The sequence below is a fragment of the Macaca nemestrina genome, chromosome 6 (genome assembly GCF_043159975.1).
Source record: "Macaca nemestrina isolate mMacNem1 chromosome 6, mMacNem.hap1, whole genome shotgun sequence".
Taxonomy (NCBI): Eukaryota; Metazoa; Chordata; class Mammalia; order Primates; family Cercopithecidae; genus Macaca; species Macaca nemestrina.
This window is the reverse complement of record NC_092130.1, coordinates 122,570,837-122,593,678: the sequence shown is the minus strand read 5'-3', so window position 1 is coordinate 122,593,678 and position 22,842 is coordinate 122,570,837. Positions and strand designations below refer to the sequence as shown.

General features: G+C 40.7%; 1 protein-coding gene across 1 annotated transcript in view; it reads left to right on the top strand.

Annotated features, from left to right (window-relative positions):
- Positions 1–16,689: 16,689 nt before the first annotated feature.
- Positions 16,690–22,842, top strand: part of LOC105499361 (integrin subunit alpha 2) — a 103,557-nt gene continuing 97,404 nt past the window's right edge. The window contains exon 1 of the mRNA XM_011771905.3: positions 16,690–16,931. Within this exon, the coding sequence (XP_011770207.1) occupies positions 16,868–16,931 (64 nt within the window). The 5' untranslated portion in view covers positions 16,690–16,867. The remainder of the gene's footprint in view (positions 16,932–22,842) is intronic.

Sequence of the window (22,842 nt, the reverse complement as noted above, 5' to 3'; positions counted from 1 at the left end):
TCTCATTGTGGTTTCGATTTGCATTTCTCTGATGGTGAGTGATGATGAGCATTTTTTCATGTGTCTGTTGGCTACATAAATGTCTTCTTTTGAGAAGTGTCTGTTCATATCCTTTGCCCAATTTTTGATGGGATTGTTTGATTTTTTCTTGTAAATTTGTTTAAGTTCTTTGCAGATTCTGGATATTAGCCCTTTGTCAGATGGGTAGATTGTAAAAATTTTCTCCCATTCTGTAGATTGCCTGTTCACTCTGATGGTAGTTTTTTTTGTTTTGTTTTTTTTGTTTTTGTTTTTGTTTTTGTTTTTTTTTTTTTTTTTTTTTTTTTTGCTATGCAGAAGCTTTTTAGTTTAATTAGATACTATTTGTCAATTTTGGCTTTTGTTGCCATTGCTTTTGGTGTTTTAGTTATGAAGTCCTTGCCCATGCCTATGTCCTGAATGGTATTGCCTAGGTTTTCTTCTAGGGTTTTTATGGTTTAAGGTCTAACATTTAAGTCTTTTATCCATCTTGAATTAATTTTTGTGTAAGGTGTAAGGAAGGGATCCAATTTCAGCTTTCTACCTATGGCTAGCCAGTTTTCCCAGCACCATTTATTAAATAGGGAACCCTTTCCCCATTTCTTGTTTTTGTCAGGCTTCTCAAAGATCAGATGGTTGTAGATGTGTGATATTATTTCTGAGGGCTCTGTTCTATCCCATTAGTCTACATCTCTGTTTTGGTACCAGTACCATGCTGTTTTGGTTACTGTATTCTTGTAGTATAGTTTGAAGTCAGGTAGCATGATGCCTCCAGCTTTGTTCTTTTTGCTTAGGATTGTCTTGGCAATGTGGGCTCTTTTTTGGTTCCATATGAACTTTAAAGTAGTTTTTTTCCAATTCTGTGAAGAAAGTCACTGGTAGCTTGATGGGGATGGCATTGAATCTATAAATTACCTTGGGCAGTATGACCATTTTCACAATATTGATTCTTCCTTTCCATGAGCACGGACTGTTCTTCCATTTTTTTATGTCCTCTTTTATTTCGTTGAGCAGTGGTTTGTAGTTCTCCTGGAAGAGGTCCTTCACATCCCTTGTAAGTTGGATTCCTAGGTATTTTATTCTCTTTGTAGCACTTGTGAATGGGAATTCACTCATAATTTGGCTCTCTGTTTGTCTGTTACTGCTGTATAGGGATCTTTGTGATTTTTACACATTGATTTTGTATCCTGAGACTTTGCTGAAGTTGCTTATCAGCTTAGGGAGATTTGAGACTGAGACGATGGGGTTTTCTAAATATACAATCATGTCATCTGCAAACAGGGACAATTTGACTTCCTCTTTTCCTAACTGATTACCCTTTATTTCTTTCTCCTGCCTGATTGCCCTGGACAGAACTTCCAACACTATGTTGAGTAAGAGTGGTGAGAGAGGGCATCCGTGTCTTGCGCCAGTTTTCAAAGGGAATGCTTCCAGTTTTTGCCCATTCAGTATGATATTGGCTGTGGGCTTGTCATAAATAGCTCTTTTTATTTTGAAATAAGTCCCATCAATACCTAGGTTATTGAGAGTTTTTAGCATGAAGGGCTGTTGAATTTTGTCAAAGGCCTTTTCTTCATCTATTGAAATAATCATGTGGTTTTTGTCTTTGCTTCTGTTTATATGATGGATTACATTTATTGATCTGCTTATGTTGAACCAGTCTTGCAACCCAGGAACGAAGCCAACTTGATCACGGTGGATAAGCTTTTTGATGTGCTGCTGGATTCAATTTGCCAGTATTTTATTGAGGATTTTTGCACTGATGTTCATCAGAGATACAGGCCTAAGATTCTTTTTTGTTGTTGTTGTGTCTCTGCCAGGCTTTGGTATCAGGATGATGCTGGCCTCATAAAATGAGTTAGGGAGGATTTCTTCTTTTTCTATTGATTGAAATAGTTTCAGAAGGAATGGTACCAGCTCCTCTTTGTATCCCTGGTAGAAGTCAGCTATGAATCTGTCTGGTCCTGGACCCTTTTTGGTTGGTAGTCTATTAATTATTGCCTCAACTTCAGAGCCTGTTATTGGTCTACTCAGGGATTCAACTTCTTCTTGGTTTACTCTTGGGAAGGTTTTGTGTCCAGGAATTTATCCACTTCTTCTAGATTTTCTAGTTTATTTGCATAGAAGTGTTTATAGTATTCTTTGATGGTAGTTTGTATTTCCGTGGGATCGGTGGTGATATCTCCTCTATCATTTTTTATTGCATCTATTTGATTCTTCTCTCTTTTCTTCTGTATTAGTCTTACTAGTGGTCTATGAATTTTGTTGTTCTTTTCAAAAAACCAGCTCCTGGATTCATTAATTTTTGAAGGGTTTTTTTGTGTCTCTATCTCCTTCATTTCTGCTCTGATATTAGTTATTTCTCACCTTCTGCTAGCTTTTGAATGTATTTGCTCTTGCTTCTCTAGTTCTTTTAATTGTGATGTTAGGGTGTCAATTTTAGATCTTTCTTGCTTTCTCTTGTGGGCATTTAGTGCTGTAAATTTCCCTCCACACACTGCTTTAAATGTGTCCCAGAGATTCTGAAATGTTGTTTCTTTGTTCTCCTTGGTTTCAAAGAACATCTTTATTTCTGCCTTCATTTTGTTGTGTACCCAGTAGTCATTCGGAAACAGCAGGGTGTTCACTTTCCAGGTAGTTGAGTGGTTTTGAGTTACTTTTTTAATCCTGATTTCTAGTTTGGTTGCACTGTGGTCAGAGAGACAGTTTGTTATAATTTCTGTTCTTTTACATTTGTTGAGGAGTGCTTTACTTCCAACTATGTGGTCAGTTTTGGAATAAGTGTGATGTGGTGCTGAGAAGAATGTATATTCTGTTAATTTAGGGTGGAGAATTCTGCAGATGTCTATTATGTCCACTTGGTGTAGAGCTGAGTTCCAGTCCTGGATATCCTTGTTAACCTTATGTCTCATTGATCTAATACTGACAGTGGAGTGTTAAAGTCTCCCATTATTATTGTGTGGGAGTCTAAGTCTCTTTGTAGGTTTTTAAGAACTGGCTTTATGAATCTAGGTGCTCCAGTATTGGGTGCATATATATTTAGGATAGTTAGCTCTTCTTGTTGAATTGACCCCTTTACTATTATGTAATGGCCTTGTCTCTTTTGATCTTTGTTGGTTTAAAGTCTGTTTTATCAGAGACTAGGATTACAACCCTTGCTTTTTGTTTTTTAATTTTCCATTTGCTTGGTAAATCTTCCTCCATCTCTTTATTTTGAGCCTATGTGTGTGTCTGCACATGAGATGGGTCTCCCGAATATAGCACACTAATGGGTCTTGACTTTTTATCCAATTTGCCAGCCTGTGTCTTTTAATTGGAGCATTTAGCCCATTTACATTTAAGGTTAATATTGTTATGTGTGAATTTGATCCTGTCATTATGATGTTAGCTGGTTATTTTGCTCGTTAGTTGATGCAGTTTCTTCATAGCATCGATGGTCTTTACAATTTGGCATGTTTTTGCAGTTGTTGGTACCGGTTGTTCCTTTCCATGTTTAGTGCTTCCTTCAGGAGCTCTTGTAAGGCAGGCCTGGTGGTGACAAAATCTCTCAGCATTTGCTTGTCTATAAAGGATTTTATTTCTCCTTCACTTATGAAGCTTAGTTTGGCTGGATATGAAATTCTGGGTTGAAAATTCTTTTCTTTAAGAACGTTGAATATTGGCCCCCACCTCTTCTGGCTTGTAGAGTTTCTGCCAAGAGATCCGCTGTTAGTCTGATGGGCTTGCCTTTGTGGGTAACCCAACCTTTCTCTCTGGCTGCCCTAAGCATTTTTTCCTTCATTTCAACTTTGGTGAATCTCACAATTATGTGTCTTGGAGTTGCTCTTCTTGAGGAGTACCTTTGTGGCATACTCTGTATTTCCTCAATTTGAATGTTGGCCTACTTTTCTAGGTTGGGGAAGTTCTCCTGGATAATATCCTGAAGAATGTTTTCCAACTTGGTTCCACTCTCCCTGTCACTTTCAGCTACACCAATCAGACATAGATTTGGTCTTTTCACATAGTCCCATATTTCTTGGAGGCTTTGTTCATTTCTTTTTACTCTTTTTTTCTCTAAACTTCTCTTTTCACTTCATTTCATTCATTTGATCTTCAAGCACTGATATCCTTTCTTCCACTTTATCGAATCAGCTACCGAAGTTTGTGCATGAGTCATACAGTTTTCGTGCCATGGTTTTCAGCTCCATCAGGTCATTTAAGGACTTCTTTACACTGTTTATTCTAGTGAGCCAGTCATCTAATCTTTTTTCAGGGTTTTAGCTTCTTTGCAATGGGTTTGAGCATCCTCCTTTAGCTTGGAGAAGTTTGTTATTACCCATCATCTGAAGCCTTCTTCTCTCAGTTTGTCAAAATCATTCTCCGTCCAGCTTTGTTCCATTGCTGGTGAGGAGCTGTGTTCCTTTGGAGGAAAAGAAGCACTCTGATTTTTAGAATTTTCAGCTTTTCTGCTTTGGTTTCTCCCCATCTTTGTGGTTTCATCTGCCTTCGGTCTTTGATGATGGTGACGTACAGATGGGGTTTGGTGTGGGTGTCCTTTCTGTTTGTTAGTTTTCCTTCTAACAGTCAGGACCCTCAGCTGCAGGTCTGTTGGAGTTTGCTGGAGGTCCACTCCAGACCCTGTTTGCCTGGGTATCACCAGCGGAGGCCGCAGATCTGCCTCTTCCTTCCTCTGGAAGCTTCGTCTCAGAGGGGTACCTGCCAGATGCCAGCCAGAGCTTTCCTGTATGGGGTATGTGTCGACTCCTGCTGGGAGTTGTCTCCAAGTCAGGAGGCACAGCGTTCAGGGATCCATTTGAAGAGGCAATCTGTCCCTTAACAGAGCTGGAGCACTGTGCTGGGAAATCCACTGCTCTCTTCAGAGCTGGCAGGCAGGAACGTTTAAGTCTGCTCAAGCTGTGCCGATAGCTGCCCCTTCCCCCACGTGCTTTGTCTCAGGGAGATGGGAGTTTTTTCTATAAACCCCTGACTGGGGCTGCTGCCTTTCTTTTAGAGATGCCCTGCCCAGAGAGGAGGAATCTAGAGAGGCAGTCTGGCTACAGTGACTTTCCGGAGGCATGTTGGGCTCTGCGCAGTTTGAACTTCCTGGTGACTTTATTTACATTGTGAGGGGAAAACTGCCTACTCAAGCCTCAATAATGATGGACGTTTCTCCCCCGCCAAGCTGAAGTGTCCCAGGTCAACTGCACACTGCTGTGCTGGCAGCGAGAATTTCAACCCAGTGGATCTTAGCTTGCTGGGCTCCAGAGGGGTGGGATCTGCTGAGCTAGACAACTTGACTCCCTGGCTTCAGCCCCCTTTCCAGGGGAGTGAACAATTATGTCTCACTGATGTTTCAGGCAACACTGGGCTATGAAGAAAAAAAAAAAAAAAAAAAAAAACTCCTGCAGCTAGGTTGGTGTCTGTCCAAATGGCTGCCCAGTTTTGTGCTTGAAACTCAGAGCCCTGGTGGTGTAGGCACCCAAGGGAATCTCCTGGTCTGCAGGTTGCGAAGACTATGGGGAAAAACGTAGTATCTGGGCTGGAATGCAGTGTTCCTCATGGCACAGTCCCTCATGGCTTCCTTTGGCTAGGGAGAGAGTTCCCCAACCCCTTCTGTTTCCCAGGTGAGGTGATGCCACACCCTGCTTCGGTTCACCCTCCATGGGCTGCACCCACTGTCTAACCAATCCCAATGAGATGAACTGGGTACCTCAGTTGGAAATGCAGAAATCACCCACCTTCGGCGTTGATCTCGCTGGGAGCTGCAGACTGCAGCTGTTTCTTTTCGGTCATCTTGCCAGCCACCCTCTGAAACATTTTTAAATGGTGTTCAGAGGATGGGGAATTGAGGCTTTGAAGAATTCCATCACTAAAAGTGCCTTTAACATTTTTCCAAAGTTTTAAATACTATTAAAGCTATAATATCCAAATATTACAAAACATTAAGACAAATCATCTTCCATTATCATAAAAGGATAAATAAACATTTATTTGGCCTCATATAACAGAAAATTCAATTTAAGATGGCTTAAAATTGAGTGTAATTAAGTAAGCTGTGGTATTGCCATGCGATGGAATACTACTCCGCAACAAAAAGGGAAAGAACTACTGATATTCAACAACATAGTTTAATCTCAAAAGCATTATGCTGAAGACCACATTAGACACCACATATTGAATGATTTGTATGAAATTCTAGAACATGAAAAACCATAGTGATAGAAAGCAGAAAGGCAGTTGCCCATAGCTGACACAAGGACAGGATTGACTGCAAACAACCATGTGAGAAGTTTTTTGAAGTAACGGAAAAATTTCACATTGTTATTGTGATGATACTTGTATGACTGCATACAAGTCAAAACTCTCTATATTTGCAATAAAAATTAGTAAATTTTGTTTTGTGGACACAAAGCTGACCAAAAATAAAATAATTTTCAAAAGGAAATTCTAAGTACCTACCCATTTGCAGCAAATCATCAGCTCAAAGTGTGATAATGAACCCGAATGTCACTATTCCCTCAAAGAGATATCAAAGGATGCTTTATTAGCACAACATTCTTTTCTGACAATTCTTTGGAAAGTGCTTTTTGCAGAGACTTGAGTGAAATGTCAACTTCAGAGCTCAGATCTTATCTCTCAGGGAAGTCCTACAGCAGGGTAGTCTATGACTTCTCCCTCCTCTGAATTTCAATGACAATTACAGTCTACCCCTGTCCTTGTGGCATAAATGTTGTTTTATTTATCTGCATTTACCCATATAATATCTGTTATAGGCCCATGTGAAGGTAAAACTGGGCTGATATGAACAGTCACAAATATCCTCGAATATATGGACACTCTGTGAACTGCAGTCTCCTGCTTCCTGACCCTTAGAAATAACCTCTTCCAATTCTTTCTGTTCTTTGTTTTAGCTCACCAACAGAAGCCAGACCAGGCACTTTTCAGTAATCAAAGTAGTCCCTTCTTTCAGATTCTAGGTCATTGCTTTGTCTGTCTTCTTAATTAAGGTAAGTTCAACATTCATGAGGCTCCTCAATCCAGAGAGCATGTTGACTCCCAGTGAATTATCTCACCAATCCAGAGTCAGAGGTTTTACTGCATGAGTATCTCTCACTCCACAGCTGACCATCAGCTTCCTGAGGAGAGGACGCATTGCACTTCTGGTTCTCCCCCACTGTGCTTTCCATGCAGTAGTTGGCCACAACAGGAACTCAATAAATACATGTTGAATGGAAGAAAACAGGACCTATCTAGCATGAAGAAAGAACCATTTCTTACTGTACAGGGTTTGAAAGTTGGCTGAAGGCAAAAACGAAAATGAACACCAGATTTTCCAGCACATGACTGAATTTCATTTGATGGTATTGTCAGGGAGGCTTCTTTGGATTAATAGGAATAATTAAGGAAGACGGACTGCTTCAGACACCCTAGCGGCTACTTAGTTCTCCAGTGAGGCATTTTGCTTTTATGTTTAAATATTATTTTCACTGATTATAAAAAGAAACATCCGTTCTCTTTTATCGCTTTCTAGTCAAGGCAGCCAAATGTGCTTAGATAGATGGAAAATGCCTTTTAAGTAAGTAATTACCTATGAAGAATTAGTCTCTCTTCTTTCCTTTTCTAGACATTGTGGCATTAATATTGGCGTTTTGTTTCTTTCAATTGCATCCTAAGGTCCCCTTCCACCACAGCTCCTTCCCAGACGGCATTACTGTAGACCAGACTTTTTGCCCTACTCGTCTCCTTTTCTAAAGACTTATATTTTCTTTTTAGTTTGCACTTTCAAGCTCTAACCATAATTATTGGGGTATAATTTATACCCAGCGAACTTTATCCTTTTCAAGTCAACAGTTCAATGAGTTTTGAAAAATTGATATAGTCATGTAACCACCACCACAATCAAGATATAAAATCTTACTATCACTTCTAAAAGTTTCCTTGTGCCCCTTTTGTCAACTTCCTCTCCCCATTCCCAGCCTCTGCAACTGATCTGATTTCTGTCACTTTAGTTTTGGCTTTTTGAGATTGTCATATGGATGGATTCATAAAGTATATCACCTTCTGTATCTGCCTTCTTTCATTTAGCATTCGTTTGTGATGGTGATTCATTCATGTTGTTGCATGTATCAATTGTTCATTCCTTTTTATTACTGAGTAGTATTCCATCCTATGGATGTATTTTGCGATTATGTCAATTAGTTTGTTTTCTTGTCTGTAATATTTGTATGTGTGGTGGGTTGAAAGGGATTTTGTTTATATCATAGTTGGATTTTTTCCACTTTGTATTTCCTATCAGACAATACGGTCCTTTAGGAAGACTCATGCCTGGTATGAACATATTTACATGGCTTGCATTATTCAGGAAGAAATGTACTCAGTTCCTATATGCTGTATAAAAGACCTACTGCATATGTGTGATGATTCTTCCTGTAGTTTTGAAGAGCGTGATCAGGGATTTTGTATCTCAAATTGTGCAATTTAAAGGTATGCAGTTAATTGTTAATTATACCTCAATGCAGCTGTTAAATAAAAATATATAAAATCACTATTAAAATCTCATTCTTAAAAGAAAATATACACATGCAGCAGGGGTTTGTGGTAGGGTTGGAGCTGAGATGTAGTGATATATGTAATGTGGAATTAGGTAGTTGGAGAAGGCAGAGAATGGAAAAGAACAGAAGCCAAACTGCAGGGAAATGTGGAGGGAAAATTCTGAGCCAGATTCAGACACAGAACCAAAGGTCAGGAGGAGATAGTGTTTCTGAGTCTACAGTAGTTCCTCTCATTTTAATGCTGATGACCCAGCTATTCTGGATGCATATAGGTACCCTGCCAGTGGGGCGTGGGGAATTGACTACAGGTAAATAAGGATGTGTAACACTTTGGGGCATACGAAAGACTTCTCTGGAATCCCTCTAAGAAAATGTTAGTCTGAGGGAAAGCAGCAGTCTCCTCATTTTCAGACAGACTCACAAGCAGACCTGGCACAATAACATCCAGTGTCATCACAAGTTGTTGAAATGGACAGAGATCTACTCCGATTTTGTGATGGAGAATTACATGGGCCGCCAAATAACAGGCCAACAGCAGCCAGGACTGATCTCTAAGCACAGTGAGAAATAATTCAGGGATTGAGGAACTTAGTCCATTTGTGTTGCTACAACAAAATACCACAGACTGGGAATTTATAAAGAACAGAAATGTACTCTCTCACCATTCGGGAGGCTGGGAAGTTCAAGATCTAGTCACCAACAACTGGTGAGGGCCTTCTTGCTGGAGCCTTATGTGACAAAAGATGCAAGGGCAAAATGGATTCAAGCTTTCTCTACCAAGCCCTTAATCCATTCATGAGAGTGGAGCCCTCACCTCAACACCTCCCCAAAGACTCCACTTCCCAACACTGTTACATTGGGGATTAAGTTTCCAACACATGAATTTGGGGGGACACATTCAGACCATAGCTGGGCCCTATATATACAAGCGGAAACGGTGAGAGGAGGACATCTGGGCATTTGCATGGATAGGACCTCATTTGTACCGAAAGGCTGGTGAGGCTGATAATTTTCAGTTTACTAATGAGTATAAGTCACTACTTCTAGGTTTATCGGCCACAACTCTAAGAAGGAAATGGGCCTCTATGTATAGGTCACAATGACAAGAAGAAAATAAACTGCATCACCATGATGTACCATGTGAAAGCTTATGGTTTTAGGGGCTTTTAAAATATTAGTTCCTCTCAAATTTAAGCCTTAGAATGTCTTCATTTATCTACACATACAGAGTTTTTTGATGGTACAAGCCACCTTCCATATAACTGTACTTTTATAAAGGTTCCTGATGCATCTAAAGAAAATGTGCCTAGGCTGGGCATGGTGGCTCATGCTTATTCCCAGCACTTTGGGAAGCCGAGGCAGGCAGATCATCTGAAGTCAGGAGTTCAAGAACAGACTGGCCAACATGAAAAAAAACCCATGTTTAATAAAAATACAAAAATTAGCCAGGTGTGGTGGTGTGTACCTATACTCCCAGCTACTTGGGAGGAGGCTGAGGCAGGAGAATCACTTGAACCCAGGAGGCGGAGGTTGCAGTGAGCCGAGATCATGCCACTGCATTCCAGTTTGGGCAACAGAGTAAGACTCTGTCTCAAAATAATAATAATAATAATAATAATAATAATAATAATAATAATTTTTTTAAAAAGTGCCTAAACGTTCTGTCATTCCACTGAATAGCATGAACCAGACTGAACTTCCGTATTTTCTGCTCATATCCAAGTATATGATTTCAGCTAGAACAAGACTCTGAAGACAATATCTGGTAAGGAGATTTCAAGCCCATCGAGCACAGCCACTGAGGATGGTCATGACTGGTTCTCAACACGGTGCTTGGCTCAATACTTTGCACATTGTAGATGCTAAATAAATATGTGGTAAGTGAGTGAACGTTAAAAAACTGAAGAGATTGCAAGATTCTCAACTTAATCCAAGTGAAGGATAATGTTAGAAACAACAAGAATCTGTGAGAAAAAGAGATAGAAAGTCTGGAGAAGAAGTATGAAAGAACCTAGAGACAAATATCAGGAGACCATGAAATAGGCCACCATTTGTGAGCCAGGAATACTAGCTGTTGCTTTCTCATACGGCATGGTAGGAAATGTGAAAGCAGAAAATATTTAGATTGTCATTAAAATTGAGATTCCTGGCAAAACCGAAGTTCAAAATCTTTCTAGGCTCTCCCAGCTTCACTGATTCCATTCTTTTGATGGGCAAGCAAAGTTCACCAGTCTGCCAGTCAAATAGATGCTAATGGTAAAATTGGCTCCGTTTGACTTTTTGATGTTACACATTTGAAATGTGTTTCCACCTAAAAGGCCAGGCTCCAATCTAAATGGTACCAACAAAATTACTTCAAACAAAACAGGAGTTAATGTCACTCAAGATGCACTAGAAGTTAAATTGCAAAATGGCTGAAAAGGAGAGGTCTTGGCTTCAGAAAAGAATAATAACTACCTAAAGAACAAAAGTTTGTGTTCTTGGCAGGAAATTTTAAAAAAAGAAAAAATCATCTAGTGTGGTCACATAGTGTATCAAACTGAAGAAGACCCTTTCTTTATTAAGTTAAAATTAGGTCTTACAGAATCCTAACCAGAGACACGCCATGGAAAACTAAAGGCACTGGCAAGTTGAAGTTCTGGGGTGATGGAAATGTTGAGTCATTAAGGAGGAAGTCAGCCTACAGAGAAGAGAATAGACCAGGTACACACAGAGAAGCAAAGCCAACAAGTCATGCATGCCCTAAAAGCTGCAGAGAGTTAATTAGGTTCCTATCATCCCAGTCTCCACTTTAAGTACCCAAGGGCTATAATTCCTGTCTTTGGGTTCTCAGAAATTTCTTCATATCCTTGCAATTAACTATTCTTTGACGTGGGCTAGTTTAAATGTTATTTATTTCCCCCCCCCACCCGCCCGAAAAATAACTGCTCTCTAACTGGAACATGCAAGTTTTCCAGACAGAGCAGAGTAGCAGATAGCCATAAGCAGCCTTAATCCTTCATATGACACATTTCTTTAAAAAAAAGTCCAAAGTATGGATGAACAATGTTTCCCCCTCGTTGAGCTTTTCCATGGAGATAAAATTCTTCTTCTTTTTTTGGGTTCATCTTAACAAATCAAGACATTAGTCACTAGTTGAAGAAGTATGTTTATTCATTTGGGGAACAAACATTCATTGAGCATCAACTCTATGTCAGCCCCTATTTTAGGAAATGTGAGTGAAAGAAGTTAATGAGACATGTTAACTTGGAAGTCCTTAAGATTTCCCAGAAGAGAGACAGATATGTCTTAAAGGTAGCCTAGTACAAGGACTAGAAACCTGCTCAAATTAGCTTCAGAGAAAAAGAGAAACTATTATTAGGTTGGTCCAAAAATAATTGTAGTTTTTGCCATTAGAAGTAATAGAATGATGCACAGATATTTCATGGAAGTAAACCTAAGAAGAACAGCCAGATCTCACACAACTTCAAACAAAATTAAAGAACTAGAACAATCTCTCTGTGTATCTGTCTTTCTCTGTCTGTCTGTCTCTTTCTCTGTCTGTCTGTCTCATGCATGCACACCTCAGTTTCTCGGTCTCTCATATCTGTCTCTGTTTTTGATAAACAGTGCAGACTGGCTTTTTCTACACTAATTGAAGAAAATGAGTGGACTGGGTGTAATTCCAACACTTTGGGAGGATGGGGCAGGAGGATTGCTTGAGGCCAAGAGTTCCAGGCCAGCCTTGGCAACACAGTGAGACCCCATCTCTATAAAAAGAAAAATTAAAAAATTAGCCAGGTGTGGTGGTGCATGCCTGTAGTCCCAGCTACTCGGGTGGCTGAGGTAGCAAGATCACTTGAACCCAGGAGTTTTGAGGCTGAAATGAAGTATGATCACACCACTGCACTCTAGTCTAGGCAGCACAACAAGGCCCCATCTCAAAAACAAAAACAAAAGAAAGAAAGAAAGAAAGAAAGAAAGAAAGAAAGAAAGAAAGAAAGAAAGAAAGAAAGAAAGAAAGAAAAAAGAGAAAATGACTGTACAAAGTGAACACAAATTTCCATTTCATGTCATCAGCAAAGATTCTAGAATCTCTGTACCATGAATATAAATCCCTAGGAGAAAGAATTTGATTGATCAAGCTTGGTCAGGTATTTGGCTTAGTGACAAGGAGGCAGGATTATGTGACTCAGTGTCTTCTAGAAGAGAATTGTAGAAGACTCTGAGAAAGCCCTATTAACAGAGCTGGCAAATAGCTTTGCATGTCTGCCACATGCATGAAAACAAGTAAGGCCAGTCAACCGTAGTAGTGCTAGAATTGAAATATGAATACGATTCATCGGTGCATTGACAGGTCCAGGAAGCTAGGAAACCTAGAATTATTTTATTTGTTTTGTTTGTATTTAAGTTAGGAGTGTCTCTTTTATTTTGGCCATTATGTACCCCAGCCAGTGCTTAGAGACTTGTGTATGAGTCAAGCTCAATGGATTCTAAGCTTTACTTACTCATGCCATGGAGTCATTGAGTAACATTTGAGAAGTCACTGGTTACTTCACTTCAGATTTACTACGACTTACCTAAAAGTTCATATTTACAATCCTTTTCAGGTCTAGGAAGAAGAATGTGGAATTGTTAGGAAATTCATTTCAATGTATTATAATAACAATTAATATTTATTAGAAATTTATTTACCAGGTATAGGACTAGACTCTTATAACACAAATGTATAAGATTTCAGAGACGCTGCATTTAAATGAGAAGGTATACATATGTAACTCAATTTAAGTTACTCTGCAATGCATACAAAAGAAAGTTTATTTGGGGGAAAAAACAAAACAAAACAAAAAACTAGAGGAAACCAGAGCCAAGAAAGAAGAATGATGAGTTCTCAATGAAGAAGATAGGAAAGGCTGGGCTAATAACATAAAATTTGACTGAAGCCTTGAAGTACAATTTGAAACAATGGAAGAAAAAAAAGAAAGCTATTCTAAGTAGAAAAATAAGGTATTGACATGAAGAATGGGAAAGGCAGGCAAGTGAATTGGGGAATTTGGTCTAAACATAGTGTGTAAGAGGGAAAGACAGCTACGGAGCCGCAGAGGTGGGTTGGGGCCAAATCGTGACCTTAAACACTAGGGTACTTTGAAGGTCCTGAAGACATCTAATGATTTTCAGCAGATCAATCCTGCATTTTTGGATAACTATGACAACAGGTATAAAAGATGAACTGCAACAGGAGAGGAGGAAGCACAAAGAGGTTATCTGGGAGTCTGTCATCATGGTGAAAAATCAAAAGGGTTTGAACCAAAGAGATTAGCAGTGGAACAGAAAATAGGAGATGGCACAGAAAACCCTAGTAGGGTGTAAAGATAGAATTGGTATGGGATGTTAGCAGCGGGGCTGGTGGTGCACCTGGGGAAGAAAGCAGAGGTTTCTGGTTTGGGTGATTGTCTATATGAAAATGAGATAAGCAAAGGAGAACAGGGCATGACAATACAACAGATCAGAAGGAAACACTGGGGAAACTTACTTGAGCCATCTTTCCCAACAAAATTATTTTCTTAGGAAAAGAAAAAAAAGGGAAAGGCCTCACTTCACCCCTGAGTGCTTTTCGGAGTAGGGTCTCTGGGTCTCTCAAGATCCTTTCAAGAGGCCAGTGAAGTCAAAACTATTTTCATAACAATACTGAGACATTATTGCCTTTTTCACTGTGTTGACATTTGCCCTGATGGTGCAAGAACAAGGATGGGGACTGGTGGTCATCGTATTCTTCATCACTGGGCACTCACAAGAAGAGAAAGGGAGAGGGACAGGAAGAGGCCAGCAGATCAGTGAATTTTAATGCCACGGAATAGGAGAAACCATTGATATGGTTTCCGATTCCACATTGCAACTTTAAGAAACTACCACTTGTTAAGTTTTGGTGTAGTATCAGAGGATTATCCAGAATTATCTCCTGTTTTTCTAAGTCCTTATCTGTGTAACACCAGATTAAGCAATATAATTTCACCAAAACTACATGCCACAACAGATTGGATGCAGAAGCAGATCTGAGGATCCAAATGTCTGTTTCTAAGCCAGATATTTAAAGTATTAGTAAAAATGTAAAGCAATGCCACTCTTCTCCTGGATTCTTTCATTTGCAGAAATATAGTTATTTGTCATAAAATATACATGATTTATGTTCACACATAATAGACTTTTTGTTAAAGGACTTAGTGAGTAAAGGACTCTTGAGACCAAAGAGTTTGAGAAGCCCCAGCTTAACCTTCCATATTTCCTGCTCTGAGTGTGGTGTCCCTCACAACTGCACCTAGGCAGGAAAGCACCCCAGAAGGGGTTCTCAAACTACTTTGTCTCAGGAACACTTTATCCTCTTAAAATTAATGTGAGACAGGAGTTTATTCTTTGTTTCTTAAAAGTTTTACCTGGCTCTGGAAAATCATAGCTCCTGACTTATTCTGCACTTCATGCCAGTGTAATGGTAATTGGTCCAGTTCCGAGAACAAAACCCAAGAAGGATGCGTGTTAATTCCCCCCACCCCCAGAGATAAAGCACAAATTCCTGTCTCACATTAAAGGAACTGTCCTGACTCCCAAACACAGGTCTGTTCCAAACACTTACTCACATTTCAGTGAGTCAGAAGGAAACAGACAGATATTCATCTCCCTGAAACCTGGCTGACTTCCTTCAAAAAGTCTGTAAGGAGCGTCAAAATTGTGTCATAGGTTAGTGAGCGGTCACCTAAGAGGTCTCAGGTGATAGCTGGAGTTTTAGTAAGCAGGTGAGTACCACAGACAGTACAGAAAAAAAAGCCTTCAGGTGTTTGTCAAGGTGAGTAAGTAGAGCCAGTAAGTGACTGATAAGAAAACAGGAAAGAGCCTGGGTCTATATAATTTGGGTTCAAAGGGTGTTAGTCATAACCCGTCTGCAGCAACATCTGATGCATACCAATTTAATACTTTAACAATGTGACACTTCAGCCCTATGTATAGTAAACAGTAGAGCTTTGATTTTTATGAATTATTAAGTCCTTCCCACCTTGAGCCACTTTGCTTCCTAGAGGCAGTATCTCAGGCATCCCATTCTGATCATAGTAGCATTCCATGAAAATCTGGAATGATGACAATAATGATGATTATTAGACTCATAACTCCTTAAACTTGATTTATGAAAACATTTGGTTCCTTCACAAAAGTAGTCACTGGAAGAATTCTGGTTTCAGCAATGTGCTGGAAATTTGTGGCCAAACTTTTGGATAAAACATAAGATTTAGAAAAGAAAAATTAATATCTTATTTCTTAGGTTTTTAACTAAAAGTCTCGGATATGGAATGTTCTCTTTCTAGATGTGAGACTGAAATAATGGAAGAAAATGGTCACAGTCTATGTCACGGTGTAATCTAGACAGGGAGTATCACAAGTGCATGTATGGGCTCTCAGCCTTCTCGCTGGCCTTGAAGTTAATCTCCTAAACTCGGTCATTAAATCAGCTCTTTATTATCTCGGAGGCTCGGAGGAGAGGAAGTAATAATGATTTCTCTCTCTCTCTTTCTCTCTCTCTCTCTCTCACACACACACACACACACACACACAGCTCTTGCAGCAGGTATTGCTTAAATATCACCTCGGATAATCATAACTTGTGAGCAGATCTTCTTTCCTGATGAGTTAGTTTCTAACCTGGTCATTCTGTGCTTATTTTTGTCCCTTTCTCCACCCACTTAGGAAAGAGAGAGAAAGAGACGCACCGCGCAGCCCCTAGGAACTGTGGTTTAGGGCTGGTGCCCTCGGCACCCGCTGCCAGGACCCGGGCGCTGCCAAGGGCTGCGGAGGGGCCAGGTTCTCCCGGGGACTGGGGCATCTCCTGCGGGTTGGCGACAGGCTGCAGGGGCGGGGTAGTGCCAGGGCGGGCGCTCCCCCGTCGGATGTGCCCACCCGTCCGTCCAGGGCAGGAAAGCCTGCCAGGGCGCCATCCCCATCCCCACCGCCTCCAGGCTGTCGGGGCTGGGCCGCTGTACTGGAGCCAAGGTGCGGTGCCCCGGGTGTGGACCAGCAGAGGTGCAGCCCGCGGGCCCGCGGAGCCTCAGGGCCGGGGTGGGGCGGGGCGCGGCCAGGGAAGATCCGGTGTTTGCGGAATCAGGAGGGGCGGGCCGGGGCGGGCCCTCCGCGCTCCAAGAGCTGCCCAGCAACTTTTCCCTGCTCTCACCAGGCGAGGGAGAGAAGCCCTCTGGACAGCTTTTAGAGTGTGCAGGTTCTCGTATCCCTCGGTCAAGGGTATCCTCTGTAAACCTCTGCAAACCCAGTGCAACTACGGTCCCCCGGACAGACCCAGGATGGGACCAGGACGGACAGGGTCCTCGCCGCTGCCGCTGCTGCTGGTGTTAGCGCTCAGTCAAGGTAAGCCGGGATTTCGCTCTGCATCTGCTGCAGGAGGGACCCGCGCGGCTCCCTGGGGCTCGCGGGAGGGATTGGGCGGAACTAGGGAGCAAACTCCGTGTGTGTCCCCACGGATTCCACGTGGACTCGGGCTCCCAGCCACCAGGATCTGCTTGGAAAGAGATACTTCTTACTCCCCTTCCTGCTCTCCCAGGCCTTGCGTCCCCGTTAGGCGTGACTCGCCTTGTCTGTTAAGCACCCTCCAAAGTCATCTCAGTGAGTGCTTTGTTTTAGGTACACACACACACACACACACACACGCACGCACGCACTCGGGCATGGACATTGTGGAGATCCGCGGGTGTCCTGAAGACCGCGAGTCCTGCAGCCCAACTTCCCCTGGCTCAGACAGGTGCCTCGCCTGCCAGGGACTGGGGAAACCCGGAATCCAGTGCTGACGGCGGCCTGCAGCTCCCCAGAGCAGTGCTTGCTGACTTTGCAGAAGCCTCCGAGCCCCAAAAGGCTTATTATTCAAACCAAGGATGTGAATAATGCCTCTATTTCTTACTTGAGGACGAAGCGCTGTTTTTCTTCCAGGAGGGACTTGGAATAAACCAATCGCCACTTAAATACTTGGCAGAAGGAAATTCTTCCTTTCCTTCTGCCTTCCTCTTATTGTTGTAACATTGCCTATTCGGCGAATGTAAACTTAGGCTAGCAAAAGTTCTTTCCATTTCTGGATCCTAGATGCCGCAATGAGAGAATAAGCCGGAGCAACCGCTCTAACTGTAGTGCTGTGGCATTGGGGCCCGCCCACCTCCTGAGTTCTTTTACACTAAGAGGAGGAAATAAGGCTGGGATGGGGAGCTTTTGTGAGACCATCGCGAATACGTGAGCACTTTTTCCCTGACCATTAGGCAGGCAGAGCTAGAGTGTGCTCAAATGTAAGAACTTTAGTTTATTTGGATGGAGAAGGAATCACACGTGTATATTGTAGTTTGAACAGCGATCAAAACAAAACAAAAAAAAAAAGTTGTCTCTGATTTTAAAGTGTGTGTGTGTGTGGTGTTTTTTTTTTTTTTTTTTTTTTTTTTTTTTTTTTTGCAAAGAAGATAAATATTTCCTAAGCTGTCCTCCTTTGAGACTGACGTTTAGCCACTTGCTATTCTAGATTGTGGAGGAATGAATCCTAGTCCACGTCAACCTGGTGGCATTTTCTCCAGGTCAGAGATAAGAGAGAAATAACACCACTGTCCCCAGCCCCAGCAGAGAATGGGCATCTTAGGTTTTCTGTCTCACCTGTTTTGGGTGCTTCAGATACTTTCTCAGGGAACCACTTGAGTTGTTTTGAGGGGCCATCAACCCTAATCTACCGGTTTCAGGTAAAGTTGTACTTGACATTGAAAGTGAGTCTCTGGAATACAACCTTTCTAGAGCTAATAGAAATATAAACCCAAATTTTCATCTCTCTATAATTACCCAGTATTAAAATAAGCTATGGAAACATAACGTCATTTTCTTATCTTTGAAGTGTTGAGACTTGTTATGTAAAGAGCAGTGAGAAACACTTTAATGGAATGTAGCACTGCAAGGCATGAAGTCAGGAACAGAGACTTAACCTGGAGTTAATAAGGACACCTCAGGGCAAGCAAGCAGAGATGATCTAAAATAACATCTGCAAAAGTTTTGTCCATTTATTCCTTCCTCCTGCTCCAATCATTTGTATACTCAAGGAACAGGTTTTCTCTTAATTTAAGATCATCATAAGAAAGCTCTCTCATTTGTGATATCACTTGAGGTTCCTGGAGAAGCAGCATCGTTTTCTGATACCATGAGTATCCCAGGCTAACATGAATAACTGAAATCTCTAGCTCAGCAGAGTCTAAAATTGTGTATGGCATTACTCTATCTGTATAAAATGTCTCATTCACTATCACTACACACACATATAGCTATTATAAAATTATATGCATATACAATTGCATAATATGATCACATACAAAAATTCAAATTTAAAAGCTATATCTGTAACAGAGCTTTATTATGATGATCTTAAATTAAGAGAAAACCTGTTCCTTGAGTATACAATATGCAATTATATATGCATAATATAAATGCATAAACAATTGTATATACATAATATACATGCATATACCTGTTAATATGTACAAAACACATATGTGTTTAGATGTCTTGCATCCTCTGTAGCATATTGCAAACCACTTTAAAAACATATCACCTTCAAATCTTATTTTAACACTTACATTCAAATTTGCTTTCCAGAAACCTTGTCATAGGTGCTTTAAGAAGAAACTGTACTCATAGTTTAGTCCCATATTTATCACCTTTCATTGCTCATTTCTAAGTGCTTAATATCATGAAAATGGTAAATGGGCAGTTTGAGGATGAAAAAGAGAGAACATAAGAGGCCTAGATAACCTATAAACTAAATATAGGCCCTTAGGAGAAGGCAAATGTAATTTTGAAATGAGGCCATCATGTATTTTCTCCAATATGTTCACAGGTCAAGGATAGTCCTTCTACCCAAGTTCTAGACCGCATCTTTTCTTACTACCCCTGAAACCCTGCCCCAGCACTCATCCCTCTTCAGTGCACGTCTTCAAATTCTCTCCTTGATGTAACTTACCCTCAGTCTGTAAATATTCTAATTTTTCTCATTGTAAAAAAAAATTTCTTTTGATATTTAATTTCCTCCTGAAACACCCTGTACTTCTGGCTTCTGTTTCCTTCCTGTTTTTCTCCTTCTTTCCCTGCTGCTCTCCCTTCATCTCCTTCACAGGCTCTTTCCTTGTTGGTGTTTGCGGAGTTTCATCCTGAATCCTCCTCTTCATTCTACAGATTGTCTCTGGGCCCATTCCCTGCACAAGTCACTATCTCCAGCCAGACTCTCCTTCTGAGTTCCAGATCAGTATTTCCATCAGCCACCAAATTTCTCCATCTAGATAGTCTGTAAATAAGCCAGATTCAACATTTATGAAACTGAATTTAATCCGCGTCCTCCAAAATTTTCTCCTCCATTGACTACCATTGTTTAATGGCAGTATTATTATCACACAAACATGAAAGCCAGGAATTTGTCCCCATGTTTTCAACCTCACAGCTACTCTCCAAATTCTCTTGGCTCTCCTCCCATCCATGCAACTCCTGCCACCTAGTCAGTCCCTCATCTTATGTCTGTATGTAACTTTTAAGCTGGATTTTCTTTTCTTATCTCTCCAACCCATTCTCTCCATTTTCACCAATGATATCTTTCTAAGACACTTATATGTATCCAATTACTGCTTTGTTTCAAATGTTAGTGGCTCCCCATCTCAGGTAGGGTAAAGTGCAAATTTCTTGGCATATCATAAAAAGGTACATTCTGCCTATCCAATCTTTTCTTTACCGTACCCTTTCCTGAACACAAATGTACATTCACACACACAACACACACACATACCCACACATGTACACACTCTAAAGCCATCTATATACACCATTCTTTGTTATGACTACACCTGATCATACCATATTTAGTGTGAAAATATTTTCCAAATACTCCCTTTGCCTTCATTGCATTGTTGCTTTCACCCCTTTTCACTCGTCTCTTTGCAACTGACCGTTATCCAATGCTAGAAGAGACAATACCAAGAAAAACTATAAAGTAGATAAGTTTTACTTTTGCAACAAAAAGAAAACTTGAGGTAACCTACCTTTGCTGGGTCCCACCCTAAACCACCTCTCTGGTCTCATCCTCAGCCCCTTAATGGACTTAGGCCACCCTCTGATAAAGTGACTTTGCTCCCCTATGGCTTAGCTGCTATACCTTCCCAACCTCAGCTAAGCTTTGCTCTCTTAATACTAGGTCCTGAGCCACTGTTTGACTTAAATTTATGGACTGGGGTTCAGGATTCAGTGTTTACAATGGCTCATATACTTCTGATGTTCAGTCTGGTTTGGAAGTGATTGCTTAAATATAATCACTGCCTCCCCCACTTTCCTAAAATTAAAATTCCAGTGTTATCCACCCCATACCACCTTGTGGGATGAACACCAAGGCAGGTAGATTTCAACACCAAGAGTCAGTGGCTGTGAGTGGCTGTGTCAGTTAAATTAATTCCTTCCAAAGTGGATGATGACTACTCCCTGTCTTCATATGCTGACAGCCCTGGAGATATTAAAATGTAGAATCTTGTTAATGTAAAGAGATGAGCTTCTCATGGTGGAATTTTAGACATTCAGCAAAATAAAGACACATGTTCAGTCAGTGTGTATAAATTCAAGAACTTCAGGAAGAATGGGGAAAATATTTGGGGCCAAAAGTGTCCAGGCATCATATAAATTCTACTACTAAAGCCAGAAGTCTTGACTACCAACCCTGCTCAGCTTGGGATATTACTAAAAGATTTAGCACAGCGTAAAAGAAGAGAAACCATGAAACATCACGGCTCTGAATGGCAAGTGAAAGAAATGGAAGGTGGGTGGAGTTCTTTTTTCCAGTTGTTACAGTGACCAATCATTTACCAGCAGAACATACAGAAGAATGGCTCCCTACAGGGGAGAATCCTGGCATTGCAAATCATGAGACAATAGACTCTGTGTATGACAGTGATTCCTATGCCCCTTCAGGTGATCCATAGAGGCTTTATTGATCTGGCTATGGTGAATTTCATAAAACTAATGCTTGATCATATTCTTATAAGGTATCTACTTTATGTAAGGCTGTTTGTTAGACTCAAGGTGGAATCAGAGAAAACTTGAAACATGGCTGAAAGAGGTTGGAGTTTATTTGGAAACAAATCCAAACATGGGGAAAGAAAATTGTCTCAGCCCTGAAGCATACTTAACCAATTTCAGCCCCTTGCCACCTTCCTTTCTAGCAGAAGTTCATTTATTGAGTTACCATCCTCTTCTGCATAGCTAAAAAATTGAGGTGACGCTGAAGGGTGATTAGACTGGTCCCAGACATCTGGGCTGTGTCTGATTTAGTCATGGGCATGTAATGCAAGGTTGGCCAATGAGATCTGCTGGGTGACTTATGGGAAAGGAATTTTCATTCCTAAGAGAGATATTTGTTAAAGAAAATATTGTCAAGTTTATATGTGAACTTTGATAAAACTACAGCCATCTTGCAACTGTGATGTCAACTAGCTTAAGGATAAAGCCAGTATATTGGAGTTAGCCTTGTGGAAAGAAATGGACTTTGATGTTGTCTTTTCACTTCTGAATTATTGGAATTTAAGACTATAGTATGTCGTGGTGTCTTTAAAATTTTCATATAATTTAAAACTTGGTTATATCATTTTCTATAACTTAGAGGGCTGTAACATGAGTTTCCATAGCATAATAGATGTCATGTGTTCACAATTAATGAGTGGTAGAGATAACATGTTGAATTCAGAGGATGGAGAGATATCATTGTGATGCAGTGAAGTGTCCAGCCTCCTGAGATGTCTTCATGGAAACAGGTAAGAATCATTACAATTTAGATCTTCCATGAAGAACCTCAGAGATCCTGGAGTACAGTTTCTACCTTTTAAAATGGATGTAAGTGATACTAGAAAAGCAAGCAACATAACTAGCAATACGACTCATCTCCTAGTTCTTGGGGCAGGTGTTTAGGATCTTGAATAGGATATTGACGCAATGAAAACAGAAGGTTGTTATGCCCACAATGTGGTATTCAAGTTGTTCCCAGGGAGTGAAAGCTGAATTGCAGCCACCAGGCCTTGAAGGGCCTTGTAAATCATGATATAGAGCAGGGGTTTTATCCTGAAGACAATAGAAAGGTCTTGAAGGGCCTTGAGCAGGGGAGTGACATGATCAGATGAGGAGAGCGGATTGGATGGAGGCCAGGTGGAAGGCACCAGGATCATTTAGGAAAGAATATGTTTGGGTTTAATTTTAGGTTAAGAGGCCAGTTGTGAGATGA